The 27,855-nt window shown below is 44.2% G+C and overlaps 1 protein-coding gene across 4 annotated transcripts in view; it reads left to right on the forward strand.

Annotated features, from left to right (window-relative positions):
• The window catches only part of LOC142397490 (uncharacterized), a 49,976-nt gene extending 41,424 nt beyond the window's left edge, over window positions 1–8,552 (forward strand). For 3 of the 4 annotated variants that reach the window (XM_075480883.1, XM_075480887.1, XM_075480885.1), the window contains exons 8-16: window positions 701–803; window positions 1,453–1,729; window positions 1,848–2,403; window positions 3,364–4,657; window positions 4,806–4,909; window positions 5,494–5,656; window positions 5,805–5,923; window positions 6,137–6,230; window positions 7,461–8,552. In XM_075480883.1, coding sequence (XP_075336998.1) covers window positions 701–803; window positions 1,453–1,729; window positions 1,848–2,403; window positions 3,364–4,657; window positions 4,806–4,909; window positions 5,494–5,656; window positions 5,805–5,923; window positions 6,137–6,230; window positions 7,461–7,966 — 3,216 coding nt within the window. In that variant the 3' untranslated portion in view covers window positions 7,967–8,552. The remainder of the gene's footprint in view (window positions 1–700; window positions 804–1,452; window positions 1,730–1,847; window positions 2,404–3,363; window positions 4,658–4,805; window positions 4,910–5,493; window positions 5,657–5,804; window positions 5,924–6,136; window positions 6,231–7,460) is intronic. The other variant, XM_075480884.1, reaches the window with a different exon arrangement.
• The last annotated feature ends 19,303 nt before the right edge of the window (window positions 8,553–27,855 follow it).

The raw sequence follows: 27,855 nt of genomic DNA on the forward strand, positions 1-27,855 counted from the left end.
TACTTGGCTGGATGTCACGGTTCAAATGACCCTAGTGTGAATCTACTCCGAACCATCACTTTAACTTGCATGTTCGATGATCTCCCGCAGAGAGAGTTAGAAGCTGTAGTATACTTTGTTTATTGACTCGATTTCTCTCACTAAACTGAGACATTCTGGAAGTCCAATTAAGTGACCGAGTCGAGCTTTGACCGCAGCCCGAAACGACCTGATTGTAAAACCCTCATTCCAAATGTTAGGCGCTGCCTAAATGGTAATCCAGCTGTCTTGCAAAGTTTCTTATTATTAGCAATGGAAGTAATTATCAGCACTGCAAAACAGAGAAACCCCTCGCTGTGTAAAGAAGGATTTACAGCTTAATCTTGTTACAGATGTTCTACACACAGGTTCGTAGCAGCTGCTGCTGCAGTAGGTGTTTCTAAAATGCTTCTCAAGTAGCTCAGTTTTTACACAAATGCGCTTCTCTCATATTCAGCTCAGCTAATCCTAACAAATGTAAAAGTAATGCGCCGATGACTTCTCCTCCAACAAGAATGTAAGAATTCAGGGTCAGCCAGGAAACACCGTGGTAGCTCAGCTGATGTTATGGCTTTAGTCATAGTGTTCTGGCCAGAGGAATTTTTTTTTTTTTTTTTTTTTTTAAAGTTCATCACAACACCCACCTGAGTGGCAGCTAATGAATTGACTCATGTTTGTGCAGCGTCTCGCAGACCAAGCGGAGGGAGACTCTGCAGTGAAGACGGCGAACATTTCCACAGCAGAGGCAGATACGGGAGCTGCAGAGGAACAACAGCGGACAGAAGGTCGGGCCAGGTTTTTTTACGGTTTCATCTCTTGTTTAACTTTGAAACCGAGTAGTCTGCCAGTGTGGAAGAAACATTCTAATAACGTCTTAAACTCTTTCAAGTCATTTCCTTGGTTTGAAATTTCTTTAAATACTGTCAAACACTCCATCTTTTGTTTAACTTCAAATGAAGGACTCTGAATGCCTATATACACAGTATTATTTATATATATATATATATATATTCAAAGATTTTTACCTTGTATAACACAAAAGAAAGCTGAAAGAAGCTTTATAATCTTTTCAACTATCTGAAATTATTTTCATAGCTGGAAAAATAATCAAATGGGACCACTGTGACGTTCTTATTGGCTGTTATTGAACTGTGTCCCAGTTTTACAATCCAAAAATTCTGCAATTAAACGTTCAGCTCAGACTGCATATTGACCACCTGTAACTTTGAAATCCATGTTTGACTTGATTTGTATCTACTTGAGGTCCGTGTAATGCTCGGTTCCATTTTTAACTCAAAATGAGTATTTGTAAAGTTTAAAAAAAAAAAAACTTTTAAAAGCTAACACTCTGGGATTATTTTTAACACTGTTATAAACCCGCCGCCGTTGTTTCATTGTAGCCTCTTCCATAAAGTCTCTGTTTCTGTGATTCAGATGTAAGTGGTGATCAGCTGAAACCAAAAGTGGAGAGGGAAGAGGAGGAGGAGGATGAAGAGGGTGAGGAGAAAGGGCAACCGCAGGATTCCAGAACGTCCCTTTTGAGAGATAAGCAGAAGGATGAGGATGAGTCGGAAGCAGAACAGGATGTTTCACACGGCCTGGACACTTCCCGTCCCCCCGAGCCGAGTCTCTCAGAGGAGGAAGTCTCTGATAATCAGCCCCTGCCCTCCTCCAAGATCAGCTCGATAGCGTCCACTCTTGACAGTCCCAGGTCTTTAGATCTAATTTCCTCTTGGCTCTCTCCTTCTCACATTTAGGCTTTTCTTTCTTTTTTCTTTTAGTTTTCTTCTTTTAATCAGAACTCTGAATGTGATGAATTCTGCTTCTAGGGCAACACCAGAGCCCCCTGCTGGTCCGAGAGAGTATCTGATGGACCCTCTGAGCGTGTCCCACGTAGCAGAGGATAAACCCGCTGCTAGCGACTCTTCATCAGAAGATGAAGACGTGGTCCAGGAAAGCAGGGATGAGGAGAGCTCCTTCTTAGAGGAGGTGCTGAGCTCCTTAAAGACTCCCCTCGCATCTTGCTCTCTGGAGACTGAGGATGTTGTCCTGGAGTTGGAGGAGACGGAGGAAAAGGAGAAGGAGATGGTCGAAACAGAAGAAAGTGTGGAGACTGAAGGAAAGGAAGATGAGGCGGAAGAGCCTGTTGGTTATCAAGCTGCCTCTTCGTGCTCCATCCAGTCAGAACAGACCTCGGAGGGGGAGGAGGAGGGGGAGGAGGAGGAGGAGGGGGAGGAGGAGGAGGAGGAGGAGGAGGGAGGGATTGAAAGACCGTCCTTGCAAGAAGAAGTGGTTGCTGTTGGAGAAGAGGTGAAAGATGGAGAAGAAAAATTAGCAGAGAAGGAGGAGGAAGATCTTGTTGTGGAGCGGTTCATTCAACATAGTGTATGTCATTTTTATTATTTGCAGTATTGTGATGAACTACTTTGTACTGTGCATCCTCAGTATAGTTCAAGTGCTGTGCAATTTTACTTAATTATCAAATTATTTCACCTCTCAATAATTATATTATTCCCCTAACTTGACAACTAGTAAATGCTGTAGAAAGACACGTGGGATTTCCAGTTATTCTATTTGAAGTCTATTTGAGGAAATGCATCTATCTGCTCATCTGTATCATTCTGAATTCAGTGAATTTTCAAAATCTCATGAACAAACATTTCATCACAACCGAGCATAGAAAACACGGTGAAGTTGAAAGTGCGACATTTTACGGAAAAAAAGATTTTTCATCAAACCGTAAAATGAATCCCTTCCAATGTTTGACATGTTTTTCTATGTTCTGATATCGGTTTATGAGATTACAAAAGCATTGCATACTGTTTTAATCCCATTTTACAGAGCGTTCCAACTCTTTTGGAATAAGGGTTGTGACCATAAAATGTTTGCAAAAAGTTGACCAGCTAAGGCTAGTCACGAGGCAGCGGGTGACTGTGGGGGGGGTGGGGGGACTTCCATTTAGAAGGAAGAGATAGAAAAACTGATGAAAATGAAAATTAGGTGCACATGTTTTTGTCAGATGAGACAACATGCATTTAGACTCTGTCGGCATTAAACCAGCCAGGACTTTCGCACAGAAGGCAGTCTCTTCAGTGAGGCATGGAGGTGGCAGTGTGATTATATGGGCCTGCTTGAGAGATGGCTGGATAGCAGCGATGAGGTTGCACTGATACAGGGATTTGGTTAAGTTCGGTTATACTTGAAATCAAATCAAATGGTTACGATTTATAAATACGGTCAACAAAGAATAAAGAAAGGCTATATGTTATATCAAGTCTGAAATTTTTTTTTTCATTAAAAAGCTCACATTTAAACTCTATTTTTTTTAACCTGCTTGTCTTCCAGGATGATGAGGCAGAGGAGGTCAAACCTGAAGAAGAAGACCTCATGCTGGCAAGACAAACTATCAGCCAAGAGAGAGAAGAGGGAGAAGAAGAGGAGAGTGAGCGAGAGGAAGAGGAAATGGAGCAGGAGAAGGAACCTGAGATGGAGGAGGAGCACTGGGAGAAGAGGGAGGCAGCTGATGAAAACGAGGTGAATGAAGAAGAGGCAGGGGATGCAGAACAAGAAGAGAGCGGTAATGCAGGGGCGATTATTCCTGTCTGCCAAGACGAGGACGTTCAGAGCCACTCTCTGCAGGAGGCAGAAGAAGGTGAAGTTGTTGGAGACGCCAGTGTGTGCAACACAGATGATAAAATCCTGACTGAAGTGGGTGATCAGATACTCGCCAGAGAGCAGGAGGGGCAAGAAGAATTCAACCAGAACTCTGGAGATGAGAAGGAGGACGGAGAAGAGGAGGGCGAAGAGGCCGACCTTATGGAAGAAAAGACAGAGGAAGAGGAAGCAGAAGAAGAAGTGGAAGCAAACCAACCTGATGCAGATCACACTGAAAGGAACCTGGAACAGGAAAGTTACAAAACGCTGACCCATTTAGATACGAAAGAGATGCAGAAGGATCCAAGTGAGGTCTCAGAACAAGCCACAGTTTCCTCCAAGCCTAGTCCATTGTCTCTTCCTGAGTCACATGATTACAGTCAGTCGCACAAAAGTGTGGTCAGCTCTCCCAGTAAGACCTTCAGCTTGCAGATAAATCTAAGCTCTCCCACCTCAGAGAAAGCCTCGTCTTGGTTCCAGCCATCTTCGACTGCTGCAGAACCCAGTGAAAGCGTCGCCGAGTCGCCCTCTCCTGGTGTAGATTCCACCCAGCCTGATGTCGCATCTGTAGATGAAGAGCATGCTGGCCCTGTGGCAGACGTAGAGGAAAACCAGTCCGACCAGGAACGAGAGGATTCCCCTCCTCCGGCTGTGGAGGAAGCCTTTACCCCGCCCCCAGATAAGGGCAAAGCCCGCTTCACCATCGCCCCAGCGTGGCAGAGGTCACAAAGTTTGACCCCTCCTTCCTCCCCTACTGCCGGCGTCTCTTTGTCTGCCACTTTCGCGAAGCCCGGAGGTGATGAGGTGGAGGCGGCAACTGAAAAAGAGCAAGTTATAAAAGCAGAACCGCCGAGTTCGGCGAAGGTCGATGTGGTGTTGAGCCCAGATAGCGTCAGGAATGCTGGGAGCTCCACTGACAAAGCACAGAGCGACGCAGCCCCGGTTCCTGTTAAAGCTCAGAGCTCAGCTGCTGCAGCCACAACAGGTGAGAACCCCGAATATGTCCAAAGGTACCATGAAGGTTTTTTTATTAGGATATTTTCGTATTTATTTTAGTCACTTGAAGTAGGGTAATATTTGTAAATATAATATATATATGTGAAATATAAGTTTTTCTACCCTTCCACCTGCAGAGAGCTCTGTGGTAGCCGAGGGAAACCCCGACAATCCTTTTGGAGTTCGGCTGAGGAAGACGTCTGCTCTGTCCCGCTTCAGCTCGGAGGAGGAAAACCCTGAGGTGATAAAACCAGAACGTTGGTTACTTGGGTTACTTTTTGAAGCAAACTTTGCTGTTTCCAGCTGCAACTCCTTTAGCCAATAAACATCAGAGCGATGAGAGCGTTAACGTTGGCACTCCTCTGTTAGATGGAGATCCCGCCTCGGTCCCCTGAGAGCTTGTTCAGCTAGTTCTGGGCCAAGCTTGTGGCTCCAGAATCCTCGGCCAAACAAAACCAAGCTGGCTTGTTTCCCATCCGACTCTGGGTTCCTGCAGCTTGCTCTGCCTTTCTTCTTCTGGCTTCTTGTGCTAACTTGTCGTCATAGCTTCTGTTTTCATCAGTTCCTTGCAGTGCATGCAAATTAGCTGTACAGTTCCTGAAAATAGTCCACTTAGAGCATAAAGGCTGTCTGACCTCACCTTCCTGAGGATGTAGTAGTGGTGTTGTGGCAGAAATCCTCAGCTATAGCAATGATGGCTAATTTTGCTCATGATACGCCTATAGATGTGTTTCAAAGGTTAAAAGCTTGACTTTTTGTGAAGATGGACTTGATAACATAGGGTTTTTTTTTTTTTTTTGGTTATCTGCTTTATTTGTCATGCAGCCTCCAGCTGAATCGCCATCTCAGCTAACCACCTGTAAAGTTGACCCACCGCAGCCGGTCAGCAGTAAACCCACCATATGTCAGCCAATAAGCAACAAGCCTGCCCTCCCTAAAAAACCCGAGGTGCATGGAGACGCTGGGGGGAAGCTGAGGCGTGTCTCAGGTGTGTATTCAGAATCACAGACGCACACACAACGTACTGATCCTCTGTGTTCCAAAGGCGTTTTACCACGGCTCTGTTCCATGAACGATCTGCTCAGATGCTGGGGAACAGACTCTGATTCAGTGTCTCTGCCGTATTCTGGATTCAGACCCAGTTGCAGGTCGAGGCGTTTCTGGTGGAGCAGATCCTCCCAGCTGGATATCTATGGCCAAACAAAGGCAGAAGATCTATAAGGAAAACTCACTGGATGAGATCACGGTCATAAAGGTAATCTGTGTCTTCAGAACACTCTCATTGTTACCATGATAATAAACAGGAAGCAGGGTCACAGGTGAACAGTTCAGCATGCTGTAGCACTGCTGTGACTGTCATGATTGATTATATTCAGAATGTGTGTCGACTGCAAGTTAAAGCCTCAGTTTGTGGACACTTCAGCGCACATTTCCAGCCACACACTGTGATGCTGCTCTTTTTCATTAGGAGGAACCAGAGCGAAAGTCTTCCCTGCCAACATATGTCAGCTCGGCTGCAAGCAGGGAACAGAGCAACAAAACGGCTCAATCCACCAGCAAAGGTCAGCGCGCACACACACACACACACACACACACACACACACACGCCCCCACGGCCATTTAAAACTGGCAAAAACAGTTTTTTGCATTGCCAAAACTCACATCAATTGCTTAGTTGCAGCATCTCTGGAGTCTTTATTGTGACATTTTGATTTTAAATAAATAAATAAATAAATAAACAAAACAGTAAGAACTGTCATGTGAAAAATTAAGTACACCCTCTTTCAATTCCAAACTTTAAATATCAGGACAGTTTCTTGTATTTTTCTAAATCACCTGGTCCCCACCAGGTCTTAAAATGAGATAAATGCAACCTCAGATGAACAGCAACACGTGACATTTTACACCGTTTTACACACTGAAGAAAAAACGCAGCCAAAACATGCAGAATCAGCGTTTGAAAAACTGAGTACACCCTTACTGCTTCAACAAGGTCAAATTATGTGGAGTCCATCATCCTACAGTGAGAGAGGATGTCCCGGCAGGTTCAACCCAAGGTCAGACCATGCAATGCTCAGAGAAACTGCAAAACACCCAAGAGCTACATCTCAGACTACAGGCCTCAGTTAGCATGTTAAATGTTCATGACAGCACAGTTGGCAACAGACTGAACAGCTATGGCTTGTTTGGAAGGGTTGCAGGAGAAAGCCGCTGAATCGTGGGGTGTACATAGTTTTTCACACACCGCTTCTGTATTTTGGTTGACTTTTTGTTAGATAAATATGTGTTGTTGTTCGTCTGATGTTATATTTATCTCGTTTTAAGACCTGATGATTACTTCATCATGTTGTAATCCATCAGACCTTGGAACTGAAAGACGGCGTGCCTTGTTTTTACCATGACTTTAGCTCAAATACACAAAACATGTTGCCACTGTCATGTGCTCACCACCTGTATTTGTTACTTGCAAATTAATTTTTCACTTATTCGATACTGCCCTCACCTGGTTAACTTGTGCTACTGCGGCCTCATCACATCATGTAATTCCCATTGGAGCAACCACAGAGTAAGCTGTTGTTGCTGAGGTTTGCAGTGGTTACACATGAGCAGAAATCTGCTCATTAAGATTTTAAAGATTACCTCAAAATTGCTTTAAAAGTTCTTTTTCTTTTCATTGCATCCGTAATCCAGTGTCAGTGAGTGAGTAATTATTAATTTTATCCAAAAGTCATGCTCATCGGCATCAGTCGCATGTTTCAGGATGATATCTGCTTGTTTTCTTTTCCCTCCAGCTGGGCAGTCGGAGATCAGTAAGCCATCGGTGTCTGTAGAAAAGGAAACCAGGAGGGCTCTTTCTCCTCCAACTCCAGTGCCAGCTCACCCTTCAAAGTCCCAGCCACTCCCCTGCCCTGTTGCCCCAAAACCGCAGATGCCCCCCATCACAGCGAAACCTCCACCACAACCCAACTCGCCTCAGAAGTCCTTGTCGCCTCCCACTCCGGTTCCCGTTACCTCAAAACCGGTTCCCATTCCCTCAAAACCTGCTCCCAGCACAAGCCCTTCATATCTCTCCAAAACTGCCACTTCACCCAAAACACCCCCAGTCACCTCGCCTCCTTTCTCATCGAGAATCTCTCCAGAGAAGCCCGGCTCCAGAGCTCCAGGGCTCCCTGGACAAGGCGTTTCCTCCCAGCGAGGCCTGCCTCCTCCAGCTCTGCCCCAAGACGAGCCGCCCTGGATGGCCCTAGCCAAGAAGAAGGCCAAAGCCTGGAGCGAGATGCCACAGATAGTCCAGTGATAGCCCCAGGTTTACAGAGGGCCTGGTACACGGGCCCAAGTTGGCACAAAACAAGCTAAAGTGGGTCAGATGGGTAGAGGCTGGATGGACCACTGAGCATTTGCACACCAATTTCTTCTAATCCCGTCTTCAGGCTTCTGATTGGCTCTAAATGTCCAATCCTGCACCTTAAGACGGGCTCTGTTTAACTCCTCTCCTCACGTCGTACAGCCACGCTCTCTGAATGACAGGGTAGGACCGTTAATGTGTCTTACTTGAAAATTATTCATATTTTTTCAACAGTCTTAGTATGTTATACGGTGCCTGAATTAAAGAAGCGACACGTAGCCTCACAGCAGCGAATATAACCTTTTTATGTATGAGTCCGAATGACATCACTAAAATCTTCAGGAAAGGGAAGGGGGACAGAAAATACTTTATTCACAAAAGTCGAAATCAAGATAAAGACACGGAATCAATATTGTAGTAAGCGATCCATTTGTTTTGTCTTAAGAATGAATGGACGTGATGCTTTAACTCTGCCAGTCAGTATTTTTTTCTTCTTTATATATGTGTGTGTGTGTGTGTGTGTGTGTGTGTGTGTGTGTGTGTGTGTGTGTGTGAGAGAGGGAGTGTTTCTATTTTAAGGCAGTGATACGTGCTGTTGAGGAATTTGCTGATCTCACTGATCTAATCTGTGGTCCACTTTTCTTCACTCCGGTTTGTGCATCGGGTGCTTCAGACTTCTTAACACGATTCACAATCTAATTGCGTTTGTTGTGGTTAGCGGGTGTGCGGAGTGTGTTTCAGGCTGTAAATGTAAATTATATTTTTAATTTTCTGTTTTGATATTTGTAAGATCTCTTTTTGTTATTCTGAGTACTTAACCGCAGCTCATCGGCTCGCGTCCCACGGAACGGCGTAAACCCCCGAAAGACTCTCTTGTGTTTCTCACATGTTTTCAGCGCATCACGATGTTTTTGATTTGTTGATCATGACACGCGTTTTCAGTAAGCGAAACGTAAATCAGCATAAACGCTCTCGCTTGGAGTTCGGTTCGCTGCCGGATGCAAAGTTAAGGGGAGTCGCACCCGGATGTTTGCTCTGTATCATTTAAGTCTGTCTGACATTATATATGTACGTATGTATGTGGTACACCTTTGGTTTTATGTTGAATTGCTTTCGAGGATTTTTTCTTGTACATAAAATGTACAGTAAAAAAAAAGATATGAAATCACATTTTTCTGTCTTTTTTTAATTTTTATTTTTTTTATTCATGGTAGTTTTAACTTGAGATTAAATTGCAAAACAGCAGTCCATCAATTTGAATTGAATGAAAAGCTTTAAATTCACAATGAATTAGTCCCAACACTCAAAGCCCATCCAGTTTTGGATGCGCCGGACAAGATGTTAATCTCCTTTGTGCAAGCACATGCAAGTGTGTTCGTAGATGAATACTAGACTTTGAATGCAGGAGTTATGGTTAGTATGAAATTTGGGATACATCATCAGAAGTGTTCCTTTTGGTTCCTTGGGTGTTTGGGGCCATTCAAACTATACACCCTCACTAAAGGTGACCAGATTCAAGGTGATTAGCCCTAAGCTTGCATCCCTTGCCCAATTAATCACAAGGAGGATCGTTCCTCTTCATCCAGAGCCGCTGGCTACTTCTCTCTGCTGCCTCTGATGCAGCTTTGATGGCCATGCACTGGCCCCTGATTCCCAGGTCTCTCTGCAGTGTGGCGGTAGACGTTGCCACAAACCCTCTGCAACCAATCTCCACTGGGCGGACTTCTGTGCTCCAAGCCATGTTGCTTGGCTTCAGCAGATATCTCGGTAAAATCGCAGGTGTTTTTGCTCATATGCCTCCTCCACAGAATACTCCCAGGGTACGGTGAGCTCCATGATGAAATTGCCTCTAATACACACGAGGGGTTGAAGAATATGTGGTTGATGAACCATCCTAAATTCTTTTCTGAAGACTTAAAACTTCTAGTAAAGACTAGACCTGTGGCACCCAGCCTCTACAAGCCAAGTACATCCCCATTAATCACCTGCACAAAAAACCTGAATTCGTTCCAGACTTTATTGATCAAGATTTTAAAAAATGATACAAACTCGGCTTTGCTTTATCTGTCTTCTCTGGCCAGCTCGTGCTAACTCCTCACCTATTCTGTGTCAGCTTTTCATTTCCCATACAAAGAGCCCCCACCCAGAAAGTTGTCAGGATTTCTTCGCCCAATATCTACATAGTACAATACACATTGTCTGACGTCACCTTTCTGTGACTGTCGGTGGCGCTTCGAGGATTTAAAGCATTGAAGCTTATGGACATCTGACACCGCATCGAGAGGAGTCAGATGAGGTGGCTCGGGCATCTGGTTAGGATGCCTCCCTGGTGGGGTGTTCCGGGCCCGTCCCACTGGGAGGAGGCCCCGGGGAAGACCCAGGACACGTTGGAGAGACTATGTTTCTCGGCTGGCCTGGGAACGCCTCGGGGTCCCCCCAGAAGAGCTGGAGGAAGTGGCCGGGGACAGGGACGTCTGGGTTTCTCTGCTTAAGCTGCTGCCCCCGCGACCCGATCCCCGGACAAGCGGCAGATAATGGATGGATGGATGGACATATCAACACAGTTAAAAACGCAGCTGGCCCAGGTTTGAGTCCTGGCCTGTGGCCCTTTGCTGCATGTCACTCCCTATCATCTCTCTCTACCCACTTTCCTGTCTAGACACTTTAAAATAAAGCCCTCTAAGTACCCACAAAACCCACAAAACGTATTTGGAGCAGATGATAACTTTAATATTCCCACTGTTATCTCTGGCCTTTCGGCAGAAACTCGAATTGTCTCTTAGCTGCGCCACCAAGTTCTACTCTCATAAACCTGAAATCAGAGTACTTCTACAGAATTTCTGTCTGTCAGGGATAGGGAAAATGACTAAATACATGAGTTTGAGTTCATGGGGTACCCTTTCCTCCATTAGGCAGATTTTGCCTTATAATAAAGCCACCATCAGCTGCTAAACTGTGACTTAAAACATTAGCTTTGGTTAACTGCAGCAGTAATCTCAACAGACCAACTGGTGCATGAAGAATATTCCAGTGGAGGGAGTTGGCTGGTACAGTGGGCGAACAGCAGGGCAATTTGCAGGCGATACCTCACCCAGGGCATTCCCTTCCCCCTCTTCGAAAGAACCGTAATGGTTTAGCCCTGCACAAGCCCACACAGACGCACCACGTTTAAGTCATAACAACTAAGTCATACTGGTAGATATGAAGTGATTCTGTGTGAGTTGTGTAACAATCTCTGAGGTGCATGCATTCGCGCCCTCTCCTTCTGTGTTTTGTCATGACTCACTGTAGTGCCTTGTTTATGTTTTACATTGCTTTACGTGGTCCTGTGCAAGCTGATAAAAAATGGGGCCCAGACACAAAGCTGCAGACTTCATTTTGTTTCCAGTTCCAGTGTGGTTGTGGTTACCCTTGAAGACTGATTAAGATCTTCTGTGTCTCTTGTGTGTTTTTTCAACAGATTTTACTGCCTCCAATACTTTTGTACACTTCAGGCTTTTAAAACCTTCCTGTAAGCATCAGATTCTGCAAAAAAAAAAAAAAAATAAAAAATAAAAAATTGTATTATTGCATCTGGAAAAGTTATGGTTTAACATAATAAGAAAATTTAGGTATAATTTAGTAGAGCGGTAAATTCTACTGTGGTCGGTTTGCATGCAGGATGAACTGAGCAAACGGCTCAGATCAAGCTCTTATTCCAGTAAAACATGCGTCAGAGTTTTTTTTTCTTGTTGAATTGGGGTCACAGGTCACTCATGTAATATCATCCTACAAGCAATAAAGTCTTTAAAACTTTCAAATAATAAGAGGACAGTTTCACGTACAGTCTAGGGATAGACACACACACACACACACACACACACACACACACACACACACACACACACACACACACGTGTGTACATGTCCGTTTTTTGTTAGCATGCATGAGAATTTATCCTTTTGTGTGGCCAGAATTTGACCCAAATAGTAGTGTATGCATGCGTGCATACACTGGCACTCCTAACATGAGTCAGTGTTGGCATGTGCATGATTAATGGTTTATGTACAGGAAGCTTTAATGGGTGAGGCGACTGCTTAAACTTCCCAGATGTCCTTTCAGGGTGAGTTAGGTAACGCTGCTGCTGCTGCCCTACTTCTGACACATGCACTATCACATTAACATGTGGCTCCAAAGTGGATCAGCCAAGATGTTTGGTGTGTGTGTTGGCTCGTGCCAAGTATCCATGGCGATGACTGCTATGTGCTGACCTTCTCTTTTTCAGGTTATATAACCAATCAACTTGGCAGGAATCAGAGGTGAGGAGGGGCTGTATTAATATCCACTAAGACAAAAAAGGCTATCCTCAAGAAATCGCTGAAAGTTTTGGAGAGACACTCAAACAAACCGGCCAATCCTCCTGCTCTGAACAGATCTTGTGGATGTTGAAAGATAAACCGCTGACATGTCTGATGGAATCTGTATCAGACTTGAGGTTATATTCAGCAACAGTTAATGCTTATCACCACTTACACATAAAAGAGGCATGAATGAAATGTAAAACCCTTCAGCATGTTAAAAAGAAGCGTGAGCATCCATGTGATATTTCCACACAATCTTGACTGCTAACATGCTCTATCTTGGTAACCACCATCACCTGAGGAAATATTCACCAGCTAGTTGCTAACTTTGCTGTTTGGTGCTGATCAGTTGTGATGCAGCACTTTCATCAGAGCAGTTGTTTTTGCCAAAAGCGGCAAAGCATCCACAGCACTCCACCCGGAACCTGAGCTCGGTCAGATTCTCAAACTGTCACTGTTTCCAGTGACGTCACGGCCCACAGAGACAGTGAATTTCAATTAGCACGCCAACGGCAATCCTGGCTTGTTTACAGGGAAAGCTGACCCATCGTCCCATCGGGAAAGTGTGCCTGAGACGTTTATGGACCGTACAATCGATCATGTTTATGCTGAAAGTCAGACTACAGCTCCTACCTGATTCAGTTTTTCTCTTCACTGTTGTTTTTCATTTATTAAACTCACAAACGTGTTACAGCTTATTTCCCCCTGGCTGCTTAGACTTTACTTGGATGTGAAAAGATCAGTGACGGGTTTTAGTGATGCACTTGTTGTACTTGTAATAATGTTGTCCCTTCTATTTACCCGACAGTTGCTCTGGCTGGTATTGGAACTGAATACTGTGGTGTCAGATGTCGAGTTGACACGTTAAAGTCCAACACTTTATCCTTTCAAATTCAAAAGTAAAACAAACGGTTTTGATTTTATGACAATGCCTCTTCAGCGCCAAAGCATAGTGATAGTTAAGCAAGTTATTCAACCGTCACTTTGTGTTGCATGAACATGTTCTGTCCCATATACAAGCCTCGATTCTATTTAAGCCAAAAAAGTAAATAATTGTCATTTAATTTACTATTTTCCTTCAGTTCTGACACAGTAAGGGCAATTATGAAAAATCATATATTACAGTCCCAATCCTAAAAAAGTTGGGACGCTGGGAAAAACCTTTCATTCATAATAGAACAAAGAAAAGTATAGCAAATACTGAAAGTGAGACATATGACTAGCTCCTGAAAAATACTTGCTAGTCTTGAAATTAGTGGCAACAACATGTCTCATAAAGTTGGGACAGGGCCATTTTTACCACTGTGCAGCATCCTCTCCTTTTAAAAATGATGAGTGCAGCATGAGGTTTAGCATTGTCTTGCTGATATATGCAAGGCCTTTCCTGAAAAAGACTTCATCTGGATGAGAACATAGAGCTGTGTTCAAAATAAAGCAGTCTAACATCACGAACAAGATCCATCGCTGTTTTTGGTACAAATTATACAGTATTTCTACATGGCAAACAATTTGCTGGTAGGTGTAGTAGAGCAAGAGAAAACCACCAGTCCCAACAGTCATGACATGCATGCTGCTGATTCTGTGTAATTGAATTTTAAATGATTGCAGTGTTGAGTTCAGTTCGTGAGGTCATTCGTTTTGTGACAAACAGGCTGCCATTTGAATTGATCAAAAAATAGCCAAAATGCCAAAGACTCAGCCAATGATCAGCTCCAGGGTGATCAAAGAAGGTTCAAAGTTACCTGTGAGTACTGTGACAATTAGAAAACACCTATATGAAGCCAGGCTATCGGAAAGAAGCCCCCGCAAAGTCCCACTGCTGGAAAAGAACGACGTGTTGAACATATTGACTGGCCAAAAGAAATGGTGCAACATTTTGTGGACTGATGAAAGCAAGATTGTTCTTTTTGAGTTTAGGGGCCACAAAAAGTATGTCAGATGTCTCCCAAACACTGAATTCAAGCCACAGTACACTGCGAAGACAGTGAAGCATAGTGGTGCCAAGGATCTTGATGTAGGAATGTTTCTCATATTACAGGGCCTGTTTATTTCATACCAAGGATCAGTGTTGGTCAAGTTACTTTTAAAAAGTAATTAGTTACTAGTTACTGCTCCCAAAAATTAATTGAGTTAGTAACTCAGTTACCACATTGTAAAAGTAATTAGTTACTCAGCAAAGTAACTGTGGCATTATTTTTTATGTTCAAATATGTTTATATTAACTGATTGAAGAATAAAAACACTATATACAGTAATTTAGAACGTTCGGTATTTATTTGAACTCAATAGATTGCAGCCTGCCATATGATGCATAGAAATAAAAACATAAATATTGAATATAAAATAGTGATGGTGGGTCACCTGTTTCTGACCCGAAAAATCGAGTGTTGTTTGTTTTCGAGTGGCTCCGTCTCCTTCGCTGGGGCTCACGCTAGCTGCCTTTGGGCCTGGGGTTGGGTTAGCAGCTGCAGAAGCAACAAGTGCTTCATATTCGCATGGGCTGATGTAAGGTGCTTCATTAGATTTGAGTTACTTGAGGCAGACGTGGATAAAGTTTTTTTCCCTGGGCATAGCATGCATGTTACATACACATTCTTGCCTTTTATCTCCACGAGTGAGAAGTAGTTCGAGAACGCTACCTTTGAACTTCCCTGGCAGCGCGGGCAGTGAGACAGCGTGAGCAGGGCATCCGCCCACACAGCCAATCATCATCGCATTTGCAACGGTGTCATCATCCCCACCCCTGCTCTCTCCAGGCAGCATGCAGCTGATGTATAGCCGAAAGCCTACAACCAAATTGTACTAACGCGCCACTTTATATTCTCAGTAACGATAATGGCTTTGTAACGATGGGAAAAGTAATTAATTAGATTACTCCGTTACTGGAAAAGTAACGCCGTTATACTTAAACGCCGTTACTCCCAACACTGCCAAGGATCATGGATCAGTTTAAAATACAACAAAATACCTGAAGAGATCATGTTGCCTCGTGCCGAAGAGGAAATGTTGTTGAAATGGGTGTTTCAACAAGACAATGACCCGAAACACACCAGTAAGTGAGCAGCATGTTGGTTCCACACCAACAAGATGAATGTTATGGAGTTGCCAGCACCCCACACCTTAATCCAAAAGAAGACATGGGAAAATGCTGTTTCTGAGGAAAATGGGTGAATGTGGCATGTAGTGTTAAAGCACTTTGAGAGGTCAGCTAGACTAGAAAAGCGCTATACAAGTACAGTCCATTTACCATTTAGTCCAATCATCCTGGGGGTGGAATACCTGTTCACAGGTGCTAGAAGTTGGTCATCTCCATGGTAAATGGACTCTTTTCTAGTCTGGCTTAGAGCTTTTACACCCCGTGCCACATTCACCCATTCACTAACACAGCCTGTCTTAGTCTGGGCAGAGGCTACACAGTGCTTTCTTTTACGTATTCACACACATTCTGACACAGATGGACCCATTGGTAGGCAACATGGCCTTGCAAACCACCAACCTTACGATTGGTAGGCGACTGCTCCTCCTCCTGAGCTACAGCCACCCATGCAGCAGAGATGTGAAGCAGTTCTCAGACACAGTGGTTATACAACCAAATATTAGTGCAGCGATTCACAGGAAAGCTAAATCTTCAAGCATTTTTCAGTTTGTCAAATGTTTGAGTTTGCAAAGAAAAATGCAGACACTGCAATTGTTCTCGTACCCAGTATTCCTTTTTCTTCACTTTCTGTAAAGTAATAAAGTTTCTGCATTTTTCTTCACGTGTTGATTTGAAATAAAATGTGCAGTGTTTCCCTTGCATTTGTGTGTATGGAAATAAACGCTGTTATAATGATTTTGAGCTTTACTCGCTTTTTTTAAGAACACTGCTATTATCTGAACACAACTGAATGTTGATATCAAACCTCTATATACCTTTCAGCATAGATGGTGTATTTCTAGATGTGAAGGCTGTCATTCTCTTACTAATGTAAGAGCGCAATAAAATCCCCTCATACCATCAGATGCAGACTTTTGAACTGAGCACTGATGACTGGATGGTCCCTCTCCTCTGAAGCCATTATTAAAACGGTTTTAGGCTTGAATCATGATTTAGAGGGATCCAAGCCATTGATTTTTTTTTATTTATTTTTTTTTTAAGATTTGTATGTCAATAAATGTATTATTATTCAATGTAGTATGTTCTCTATTTTTTTAAAAAGACAGTAGCAGGACTCTTTAGTAACCACTTGAAATCTAAGTGACATTACACAAGAACTCACAGATTGCGATATATTCCATTAATCATGAATAAGAGCTGTGATTCTATTTGCTAATGTGGCAATAGCATATGGGTATTAAACAAGTTTAATTTTTAGTGATAATCTTACTTTAGTGCATTAGCATCTGGTAATTACTGCTAATGATGGAGCCTTTGGTTGTGTTTAAAATGTTTTTTGGAGGATTTGGCATCTAAAAATAAAAAATAAATCAAAAATGACCATTACCCCCACCTAATTTAAATAGGTCTCCCTTTTCCCACCAAAATCTCTGACTCCTAAAAGTATGGACTCTGAGAGTATGCTGTGAAATTTGGGACACCAAGGTGGTGCCAGGTGGTGCATCCATGGACTGACGTGTTTGTAGCACATCCCACAGATACTCGACTGGATTAAGATCTGGAAAATTTGGAGGCCATTCATAAGATTGTGACTGCCCACCTAATTTGAATAGGTTTCCTTTTACCTGCCTAAACCCTTGACTCATTGAGGCATGGCAATCTTATTCCACTGTTCCATTGTCCAGTTTGGATACTTACGCTGTCATTTGTCATTGTTAGCGCTTTCAGACACTAGTCAGCGTTGGCAACTTGGCCCCATACGCCACAAACTACGATGCATTGTGTGTTCTGATACGTTTCCCTCAGAACCAGCATTAAATTTTTCAGCAATTTGAGCCACAGTAGCTCTTCTGTCGGACACCACGGGCCAGCTTTTCCTCCCCGTGAGCATCAGTCCGCCTGGGCTGCTCATGACCTTGACACTGATTAACCAGTTTGCCTACTCTGGGCCTATTCCAGTAGGCCCTGACCACCGTAGACACCGTAGACAAGAGTCAGCCTTGAAGCCATCACAAGTCAGTGTTCTTGCATTACTCTATAAATAGGAACCTCCATTTCTCAAAAGCATGCCACCAAACAAAACGGCATCCAAAACCACTAATTCCTCCACTTTCTTTCTCTGCTACTTAGCTCCTTGAGCAGTACTCTTATTCTTCATGCCTTTTATGCTCGTTGATATCCAAAGCGGTGCAACAGCGCCACACAAATTGAGCTGCTACTGCAGCATAAAAGTAGGACGGACAAAGCAGAGAGGTTCTGTTGAAAAGATGGTAGGAAAAATATGGCCGTCCTCGTTGATTAATTAATTTTGCAAAGCAATTGAATAGTAACATAAACATAGTTTTATAACGTTTTTTTCCCTCATAGATTATCTTTATAGTTACACACTGCACCTTTAAGGGACCACCAAAGTCAGACAGATTAACCATCTGGGGAACATTTATGTAAGTAGAAAAATTCATGGCAATCCATCCAGTACTCCATCATCAACAACAGACGGACTGGCGTCGTCCCTAAAAGAGTCGCTGAGACATTTGTTGCTTTGCTTTATAACTGGCAATGCCCCTGTGTGACACGTGTCCTCCATTTCTATTACATTTCTTTTTTTACTTTGTTGTTTCTCCAGGTTTCTGAATCTGACTGACTGACCTACATTTGCAGACCTTACATAAACCGTCTTCCTGTCTGTCCAGCCTCAGCTTTCGCTCTCAGCTGAACATTAGTATTCTGCACATTTATCTGCACAAACATTTTAGCGACGTGTGTGAAGACGAGCTGTCAGTCTGACTGGTTTAAGTTACGGAATCCAAAAGCTTCAGCCTCTTTGCCAGTACATGTTGTAATCTTTTTCTATCTCTTACATTCGCACATATTCCTTCACACATCCTCTCCGTGCAATGCAGTAGGACATTTTTTTTTTCGCGCACAAATTGTCAATTCCAATACTTTTGTCCCTATCAACAGGCTTTTCTTGGCTCCTCACACTTCGTTATCCCCCCCCACACACACACACACACGCACACACCACCTCCCTCCTTATCCCTGGCAAACACTCTACTTCAGTTCGTGTCCACTGGTGGTTTGCTCACTTTTCCCCAGATGCCCGTAACTTGTTACCGAATTGTTTATCTGACCCAGATTTATACCATATGCATGCATTGCAGATTTACTGTCAGTCAAGTTGGTTAAATGCCCCTTTTCTTCCACTAACAGATTACCTAAAAATGAAACAGTGAGTAACTAGCTGATTCTATATTCAACTTGTTTACGACAGGGTTTGCACAATTCCGGTCACGCTGCCAGCGCTGTATTCATTTCAGCCAGGTCATGTTGAACTTCATTCCCCCTCTTCCACTCCCTGTAACTACGTTCTAATCCCATTGTCTCACTGGTACGGGATGGATTTCATTGATTTTAAAACAAAGTATATATCTGGAGAACAATTTTAAAAAACAATGACATGGAATCTGGCGAAACATCTTGGGTTTGACTGTCACTCGCTGTAACACCTATAGAGCATCAGTTGAGATGAGAAACATTTTGATGCCTGACACTAACAACCTTAAAAAATAATTCAGGGAAAGTCACAGCAAAAAAAAATAAAGGGCATTTTCATAGTGAACCTCCTACCTTGAACTGTCATGGTCTTTGTTTTTGATCCTGTATTTTGCTCTGATTTCAGTCTTATGTTCTGGTCTCTTTAAAGGTGACATACATCTGCCACCAGCCTCAGAGGACATGCGAGCCCGGTGGATAAACTATATTCGAAGGTATTGTTCCAGCAGAGTCAGCTAAAGACTGTTTATGTGCTGCAACCACTTTTCAACAGACTATTTTGACAACTTAGTCCAGTTCAACGCTGGACAGAAGAAACTGAGCCAAAAAGAGGTATTAGTTCCAACTCTCAGAGCCTGAACTACCTGATGAGTGATGACTTGGGTAATGAAGATGAAGTATACCAACTTCTAAGAAGTTTTTTCATTGTTACAAGATTACTTTGTAAACTGAAGCTTTCCAGTTAAAAAATTACATTCGGTAATTTCAGACAAGCTGCAGCTGTGTGGATAAGGTGTGTTTTCAACACAACATCGGTCCTCTCCTCACTCTGGTTGCTACACTGAATGCTATGTATTGCTCTTGGAGTGTTAATATCACATTATCGGCAAGTGTCTGGTCTCCAAGTACAATTTTTTTTATTGATGCTTAAATATACAACATGTTTAAATGCCGTAATGAAATATGTGGTGTACATCTCCAGCTTGGTCCGAATAGAAAAGCATTGTTAACCAGCATCTGCTGCTAGCTTACTGCTACATAGCGAAACATTTTTCCCGCTCGGTTATGTGAGCATAAAGGATAAAAATGATTCAATCAGTTTCCTTTGTCCACTGCCAGATCCTCGTCAGTGCTTGGAGTTTTGTTTTCTTGTTAGTTCTTGATATTTGGAATTGTGCTTTTCTTCCCTTGGCAGCACATTTAGTTCGTTTTTCCAACAAAGTCCCTGTTTTCTTCACCTACGTGTCTTCAGCCTGTAGGCCCTGTGTTTGGGGAACTATGATTTTATATTCACTCCTCCTTGACCTTTTACCTATTTAGTTTAATTACAAATGTAACTAAATAAAAGTAATGCATTCTTTCTGTTTAATGCTGTGTGCATTTCATGTTTGGGGTGCATTAACACCACCTACAGTGTTGTAGTTTGTAGTAGATGTCGTTGGGATCAAGTATGAGTGTGGCTCAATTTCCTGGGTGTCCTCAGGAGCGTCAGCCACCAAGCATGGAAATGACACAAGCTTCCTCAAACACTCCCTGAGTCTGTTGCTTCTTTCAACAATTACCTGAATGTTTCTTGTACAAAAAAGTAAAACATGAAGGATTTTCTTGTGCAGATAACAAACTGTAGTAAGCGGAGTCGGTGGGACGAGCACACTCACGCTCCACAGAATCACTGAATAAAAACCGAAGCGAAATGAAACCAAGTGTCAAAGAAGCAGCCATGGAAAGGGCTCGTCAGATTCTTTAAATTCTCTCACCTTTCCTGAACCTCGGGATGTTTTCCAGTGAGGTCAGGGAAAAGAGCTGAGGAGAAGACAATGGAGGGTCATTTTTTGAAAACTTTTTGACTCTACCCTCAGAGCTGGTCTGTTTTGAGATGATCTATTTTTACAAAGATACTAATGCTGTTAGAGAGCCTGAACATAGTCTCATATTTTTAAGCTATTTTTTCTTATTATTGCCATGCCATGAAAACTGTGTAAACTGTTAATTGCTTTGGCGTTTGTTCCTCTATGTATGAATCTAGATCCAGAATAGCAACGACAAAAACATCTTGCCTTTCTGCTCAGCAGTTCCTTTGATAAATCTGTATATACTGGATTTGTTTTATGTTATTCATTTTACATAAGCATCTTTATGCCCAATTTCACATACCTTTATCTGTCTTTATTTATTATTGAATGTGATAATCTAAGTTCCTTCCTACGGGCTCACCACCCGTGGGAGGGGCCATGGGGGTCGGGTGCAATGTGAGCTGGGCGGCAGTCGAAGGCAGGGACCTTGGCGGTCTGATCCTCGGCTACTGAAGCTGGCTCTTGGGACGTAGAACGTCACCTCTCTGCTGGGGAAGGAGCCTGAGCTGGTGCGCGAGGTTGAGCGGTTCCGGCTAGATATAGTCGGACTCACCTCGACGCATGGCTTGGGCTCCGGAACCAGCCTCCTCGAGAGGGGTTGGACTCTCTTCCACTCTGGAGTTGCCCACGGTGAGAGGCGTAGAGCAGGTGTGGGCATACTTATTGCCCCCCGGCTGTGCGCCTGTACATTGGGGTTCACCCCGGTAGACGAGAGGGTAGCCTCCCTCCGCCTTAGGGTGGGGGGACGGGTCCTGACTGTTGTTTGTGCTTATGCACCGAACGGCAGTTCAGAGTACCCACCCTTTTTGGAGTCCCTGGAGGAGGCACTAGAGAGTGCTCCTCCGGGAGACTCCCTCGTCCTGCTGGGGGACTTCAATGCTCACGTGGGCAATGACAGTGAGACCTGGAGGGGCGTGATTGGGAGGAACGCCCCCCCCGATCTGAATCAGAGTGGTGTTTTGTTGTTGGACTTCTGTGCTCGTCACGGATTGTCCATAACGAACACCATGTTCAGGCATAAGGGTGTCCATATGTGCACTTGGCACCAGGACACCCTAGGCCGCAGCTCGATGATCGACTTTGTAGTCGTATCATCGGACTTGCGGCCGTATGTCCTGGACACTCGGGTGAAGAGAGGGGCGGAGCTGTCAACTGATCACCACCTGGTGGTGAGTTGGCTCCGCTGGTGGGGGAGGAAGCCGGTCAGACCTGGCAGGCCCAAACGTATTGTGAGGGTCTGCTGGGAACGGCTGGCGGAATCCCCTGTAAGGAGGAGTTTCAACTCCCACCTCCGGCAGAGCTTCAACCATGTCCCGGGGGAGGTGGGGGACATTGAGCCCGAATGGGCCATGTTCCGTGCCTCCATTGTTGAGGCGGCCGACCGGAGCTGTGGCCGCGGGGTGGTCGGTGCCTGTCGTGGCGGCAATCCCCGAACCCGCTGGTGGACCCCAGTGGTGAGGGAGGCCGTCAAGCTGAAGAAGGAGTCCTATCGGGCCTTTTTGGCCAGTGGGACTCTGGAAGCAGCTGATGGGTACCGACAGGCCAAGCGGAACGCAGCCTCGGCGGTTGCTGAGGCAAAAACTCGGGCTTGGGAGGAGTTCGGGGAGGCCATGGAGAACGATTTCCGGACGGCCTCGAGGAGATTCTGGTCCACCATCCGGCGGCTCAGGGGGGGAAGCGGTGCACCGTCAACACCGTGTATGGTGAGGGCGGGGCTCTGCTGACTTCAACTAGGGACGTCGTGAGTCGGTGGGGGGAATACTTCGAGGGCCTCCTCAATCCTACCGACACGCCTTCCGATGAGGAAGCAGAGTTGGGGAGCTCGGACGTGGGACCTCCCATTTCTGGGGCTGAGGTTGCCGAGGTGGTCAAAAAACTCCTCGGTGGCAAGGCCCCGGGGGTGGATGAGGTCCGTCCTGAGTTCCTCAAGGCTCTGGATGTTGTGGGGCTGTCTTGGTTGACACGCCTCTGCAGCATCGCGTGGACATCGGGGGCAGTGCCTCTGGACTGGCAGATCGGGGTGGTGGTCCCCCTCTTTAAAAAGGGGGACCGGAGGGTGTGTTCCAACTATAGGGGGATCACACTCCTCAGCCTCCCTGGTAAGGTCTTTTCGGGGGTACTGGAGAGGAGGATCCGCCGGATAGTCGAATCTCGGATTCAGGAGGTGCAGTGTGGTTTTCGTCCTGGCCGTGGAACAGTGGACCAGCTCTATACCCTCCGCAGGATCCTGGAGGGAGCATGGGAGTTCGCCCAACCGGTCTACATGTGTTTTGTGGACTTGGAGAAGGCGTTCGACCGTGTCCCTCGGGGACTCTTGTGGGGGGTGCTCCGGGAGTATGGAGTGCCGGACTCCTTGATATGGGCTGTTCGGTCCCTGTATGACCGGTGTCAGAGTTTGGTCCGCATTGCCGGCAGTAAGTCGGACATGTTTCCTGTGAGGGTTGGACTCCGTCAGGGCTGCCCTTTGTCACCGATTCTGTTCATAATTTTTATGGACAGAATTTCTAGGCGCAGCCAGGGCGTCGAGGGGGTCCGGTTTGGCGACCTCAGAATCGGGTCTCTGCTTTTTGCGGACGATTTGGTTCTGTTGGCGTCGTCAGGCCGTGACCTTCAGCTCTCGCTGGAGCGGTTCGCAGCCGAGTGTGAAGCGGCTGGGATGAGAATCAGCACCTCCAAATCTGAGACCATGGTCTTCGGCCGGAAAAGGGTGGAATGCTCTCTCCGGGTCGGGAATGAGATCCTTCCCCAAGTGGAGGAGTTCAAGTATCTCGGGGTCTTGTTCACGAGTGAGGGACGAATGGAGCAGGAGATTGACAGACGGATTGGTGCGGCGTCTGCAGTGATGCGGGCTCTGCACCGGCCCGTCGTGGTGAAGAAGGAGCTGAGCCAGAAGGCGAAGCTCTCGATTTACCGGTCAATCTATGTTCCTACCCTCACCTATGGTCACGAGCTGTGGGTAGTGACCGAAAGAACGAGATCGCGAATACAAGCGGCCGAAATGAGTTTCCTCCGCAGGGTGTCTGGGCTCTCCCTTAGAGATAGGGTGAGAAGCTCGGTCATCCGGGAGGGGCTCGGAGTAGAACCGCTGCTCCTCCGCATCGAGAGGAGTCAGATGAGGTGGCTCGGGCATCTGGTGAGAATGCCTCCTGGACGCCTCCCCGGTGAGGTGTTCCGGGCCCGTCCCACTGGGAGGAGGCCCCGGGGAAGACCCAGGACACGTTGGAGAGACTATGTCTCTCGGCTGGCCTGGGAACGCCTCGGGGTCCCCCCAGAAGAGCTGGAGGAAGTGGCCGGGGACAGGGACGTCTGGGTCTCTTTGCTCAAGCTGCTGCCCCCGCGACCCGATCCCCGGACCAGCGGAAGATAATGGATGGATGGATGGATAATCTAAGTTAAAAATCCACCTGTGGGCAATTAAAGCATCATATGATCTCAGTATTTATATATATATATACTGTTGTGAAACATCTGAAACTGCAACACCACCAAGCTAGCAGCATGAGGGTGGACCGGGGAGCTCTCTAAACAGTTCAGGGACAAACAGGGAGTCCTGTTTGTCCCTGAACACGGGTTGGGTTATAAAAAAACATATCAAATATCCCTTTGGGCACCATTAAATCCATTATTGATACATGGAAAGAATAAGACACCACAACAAACCTGCCAAGTTATGGCAGACCACCAAAACCCATGTAACAGGCTTGAAGGGCATTAACTATGGAAGTGACAAAGAGGCGAAAGGTAATCCTGTATTAAATCCACAGCAGGGAATTGTGTGTCTGACTATAGGGCCGCTTTAAGATGTGCACTCCCAAAGACGGGCATTGTGGAAAAAAGTCCAGAAAAAGACATACAAAAATCAATTGCAGGATTTGACAATGGAAACGTACCTTTGAGTAGAGTTTTTTTTTTTTTTTTTTTCACAAAGTATTGACTTTGGGAGGTGAATTCTTATGTTTCAAACCCTCATACCTTCATTTTCTTGTCAGATTGTAAGGTCACTGTACTGGCGGGTTGTGGTTTAGCTTCGCTGCAGGGCAAAGTTTAAAGAGACAGTGGCAGTTGAATCTGATCAGTGCATATGTGGGGCATCTTGATCTTAAATCAGTCTTAACTCTCTTTATTTGCTGTAGGGTGCTGAGGTTCTGGACAACCACTCCACAGAATAGTCAGATGCACATCTCTTTGGAGAATAGTCTAGTGTCATTTCACATTAGTCTATGCTCAGGAAGGCATAGTTAAGAATAATGTATTGAATTTCTTCTAAGATAGCCCCTTAAATGCCACACACTTGAACTTTATGGAACAGAAAGTAAGTTAAAACGTCATAGCTAACTCTCTTAATAACATTACAGGCATTTTTCCCACAGTGTTGATAAAAATGTTGTAATTGTTTTCTTTTAGTTGTCCATCATCACGGTAATGGAAAATGGAATTTTCCTTGCATGAGAAAGTAGAGTTTTGATTTTTTATTAGAAACAATGATTCACTGAAAACTACAGGCTATTGTGTTTTGACAGCACACAGTTGAGATAAGGTATTGCGAATTATTGAAGACTAAATCTGTGACGTAAGCAGGGATCTGAACCGCTGCTTTCTTTCTTTCTCAGCCAGCCCCGAAGGGCACAAAGATATCAGACTTGTGTGTGCTCCCCTTTGTTCTTAGTTCCATGCAGGATCAAGAACACAGTTGGTTTTTTTCGTTTGGTTTATTCACAACTTCAGACTGGACCTTTTCACATTATTGCATACTAAAGTTTTACTTCTTAAAAAGAGACATGGACAAAAAAACATCAGAGAGATGTCAAGACACATTCATCTTGCGCAAATTCATATTTACACATTTAGAGGCTGTGACGTTATAGGACAGTTCAACAATGTTTGAAAAAGGACATTGAGCAACTCGGGTCAGTTCACATATCATTTGATTTTACACATGAAAATATCCAGATCTTAGCAGGACTTTTTTTTTTTCAAAAGGAGAAAGAACAAGAACAGGTGTGGCTGTAGTCCTTGAACACACCACTGAGCCTCAGTGTCTTTTAAATGACTTCAACAGAAACCCGACAAAGCTGCTGAAATTGATCCAAGATGCTTCTAAATTTACCACTGAGGATCAACAGTGCTTTTGAAGTGGAGCTAATATTTATCTTAATCTTATTTTTTTTTTTAAGCTAAGTCAGCATCATCTCTCAGAACTTTGAAAAGAATGTTAAACTTTAAAGCACCGATGGGCGATGCACGACTTTCTAATCTCAAATCGCACGTATGTACACAGATGAAACAACAACAGGAAGACAACAAATTAGGAAGCATACTTTTAATCCGTTTCTGTAAGTGCTCAAGAAGTAAGAGGTAGTTAAGCTTCCTCACAAGCAAATAGCTGAATTCTGAAAGGTCAAGATGTTAACCGGCAATAGATATGATCCTATTGCCAATGGATTTCTTGGATGACCAATGATCTAAGAGAACTAACTGGAAGTGATTATGAGCCAACTCTGTGCACAAACCCGAGCCTGCAGAGTTTGTGCATCGCAGCGATGGTGTGCTCTGTCAACAAAATGCTAAAAGCCAGTCAGAAAACGTTCGTGACCGTGTTTCAGCGTGTTCCCAAAACGATACCTTGAACTCATCTCGACCTTTGAGGATTCAGTACTTAACAATGAGACAATCACCGCTGTGTCTATCAGCTTTTTTTTCTATGAAACATCTTTTCTGTACATGCGTCAGTGATGACCTAAGCTACGGTTTCTCCACGAGATGAAAATATCTTCAAATTCTGTATATTTGAAGAAAATTTGTCTTGACTGTAGTTGCTATTTACTGTTCTGCAAATCAACCAACCGGAGAGGATGAAGGTTAGTTTGTCACTCGCTAGTATGTGAAAAAAATTGAGTTTCCATGGTGGCAGCATAAACTAAGATGATATCAACTAGTTGTAGCAATTAAACACCTAATCTTGTTCCAGGATATCATTTAAATCCAGCAAGTCTAATGAAAGTGTATTTGGCAAATGAAATGATAGCTTTCCTACTAAAACTTAAGTAGCTCGAAATGGCTTCGCTAAACTGGAGAACAGCTTGTTTAGCTTGGATTAAAATAAAGTTTGAAAGCAATGTTAAACAATAAAGTGATGATCATCAGACCATAAATGTTCTCTATTAACATGCTTTCTGAACATGTTGTGGAAAAGGCAGCCAGCCCAGCAGCAATGTTTGCATAGCCTTGCAGCCTTAAAGGAATCGTTTTTTTTATTTATTTTTCAATTGGGATTGTGTTAAATTCTTATGATTGGTCAGTTTAGAGGTTAACCGGACAAGCAGTTAGCTTGGCTCGCTCCAAGGAACTCTTCCTGACTCTCCAAAGAGAGAGTGCTCTGGTGGCCGTAAGCGGCACAAACACAGGTACTCATAAGTAACTCCACAAAACACCACTTAAAAAAAAAAAAGGAATATCCCGTCAAGTGCTCCTAGACTGACTGTCCGGTAGCTTTGATGTTAACTCACGGACATTCAGATACAAATATCACCCAAAAAAAAAAGTAAAATAGCCCTCACTCGTAGCCATATTTTAATATTGTAAACATGTTTGGACTGTAAACTGCACAGAAAATTCTGAGGACGATAAATAGTTGTTTCAGTAAGATGTTAAAAGACGGTCGGGGGGAGGGGGGGGGGGGGTCTGATTAAGGTTGTGGTTATTGCACCACATAAGCTTAGTTGCAACTGCAGTTTAAGTGAAGGATGAACTCATGATTCACTCAAATCCATGCAGCACGAATGCTTCAGCTCTTAAATGATCAGATGTAGGTTCAGTTTAGGTGGATTTTCCCTTTACTTCAACCTGTTCACATCAATCAGGAAACACATTTACGGACATATGGATGAAAGATTTCTCAGCGATATGCCTGTACACTGGATGTGCGATTACATTCTGCTGATGGATGTTCCCTTTCTTGTCCAGTTTGAGCAAACAATAATCAAAACTCCTTTAGCAGTTTTTGTTTATAACATTGACAAAGATTACAGGGGCAATTATCAAATACTCAGGAGTATTTGGTAGAAAATGTCTGTCGAGACGACTAGTTCCCCGTAGAATTCGGCAGAGATAATGCCGTTATTACAGTACATTGTGTAGTTCTGCAGTTTATGCAATATTGCATCCATCTGACTGAGGTGAAGAATTGAAATTGCACATCAATACCATAACCAACTAATTATTAATAGTTCTCCAGCTTCCAGCATTACATGGCTTTGGCCCTTTACAAAACTTGA

Source organism: Odontesthes bonariensis, chromosome 13 (assembly GCF_027942865.1).
Source record: "Odontesthes bonariensis isolate fOdoBon6 chromosome 13, fOdoBon6.hap1, whole genome shotgun sequence".
NCBI lineage: Eukaryota > Metazoa > Chordata > Actinopteri > Atheriniformes > Atherinopsidae > Odontesthes > Odontesthes bonariensis.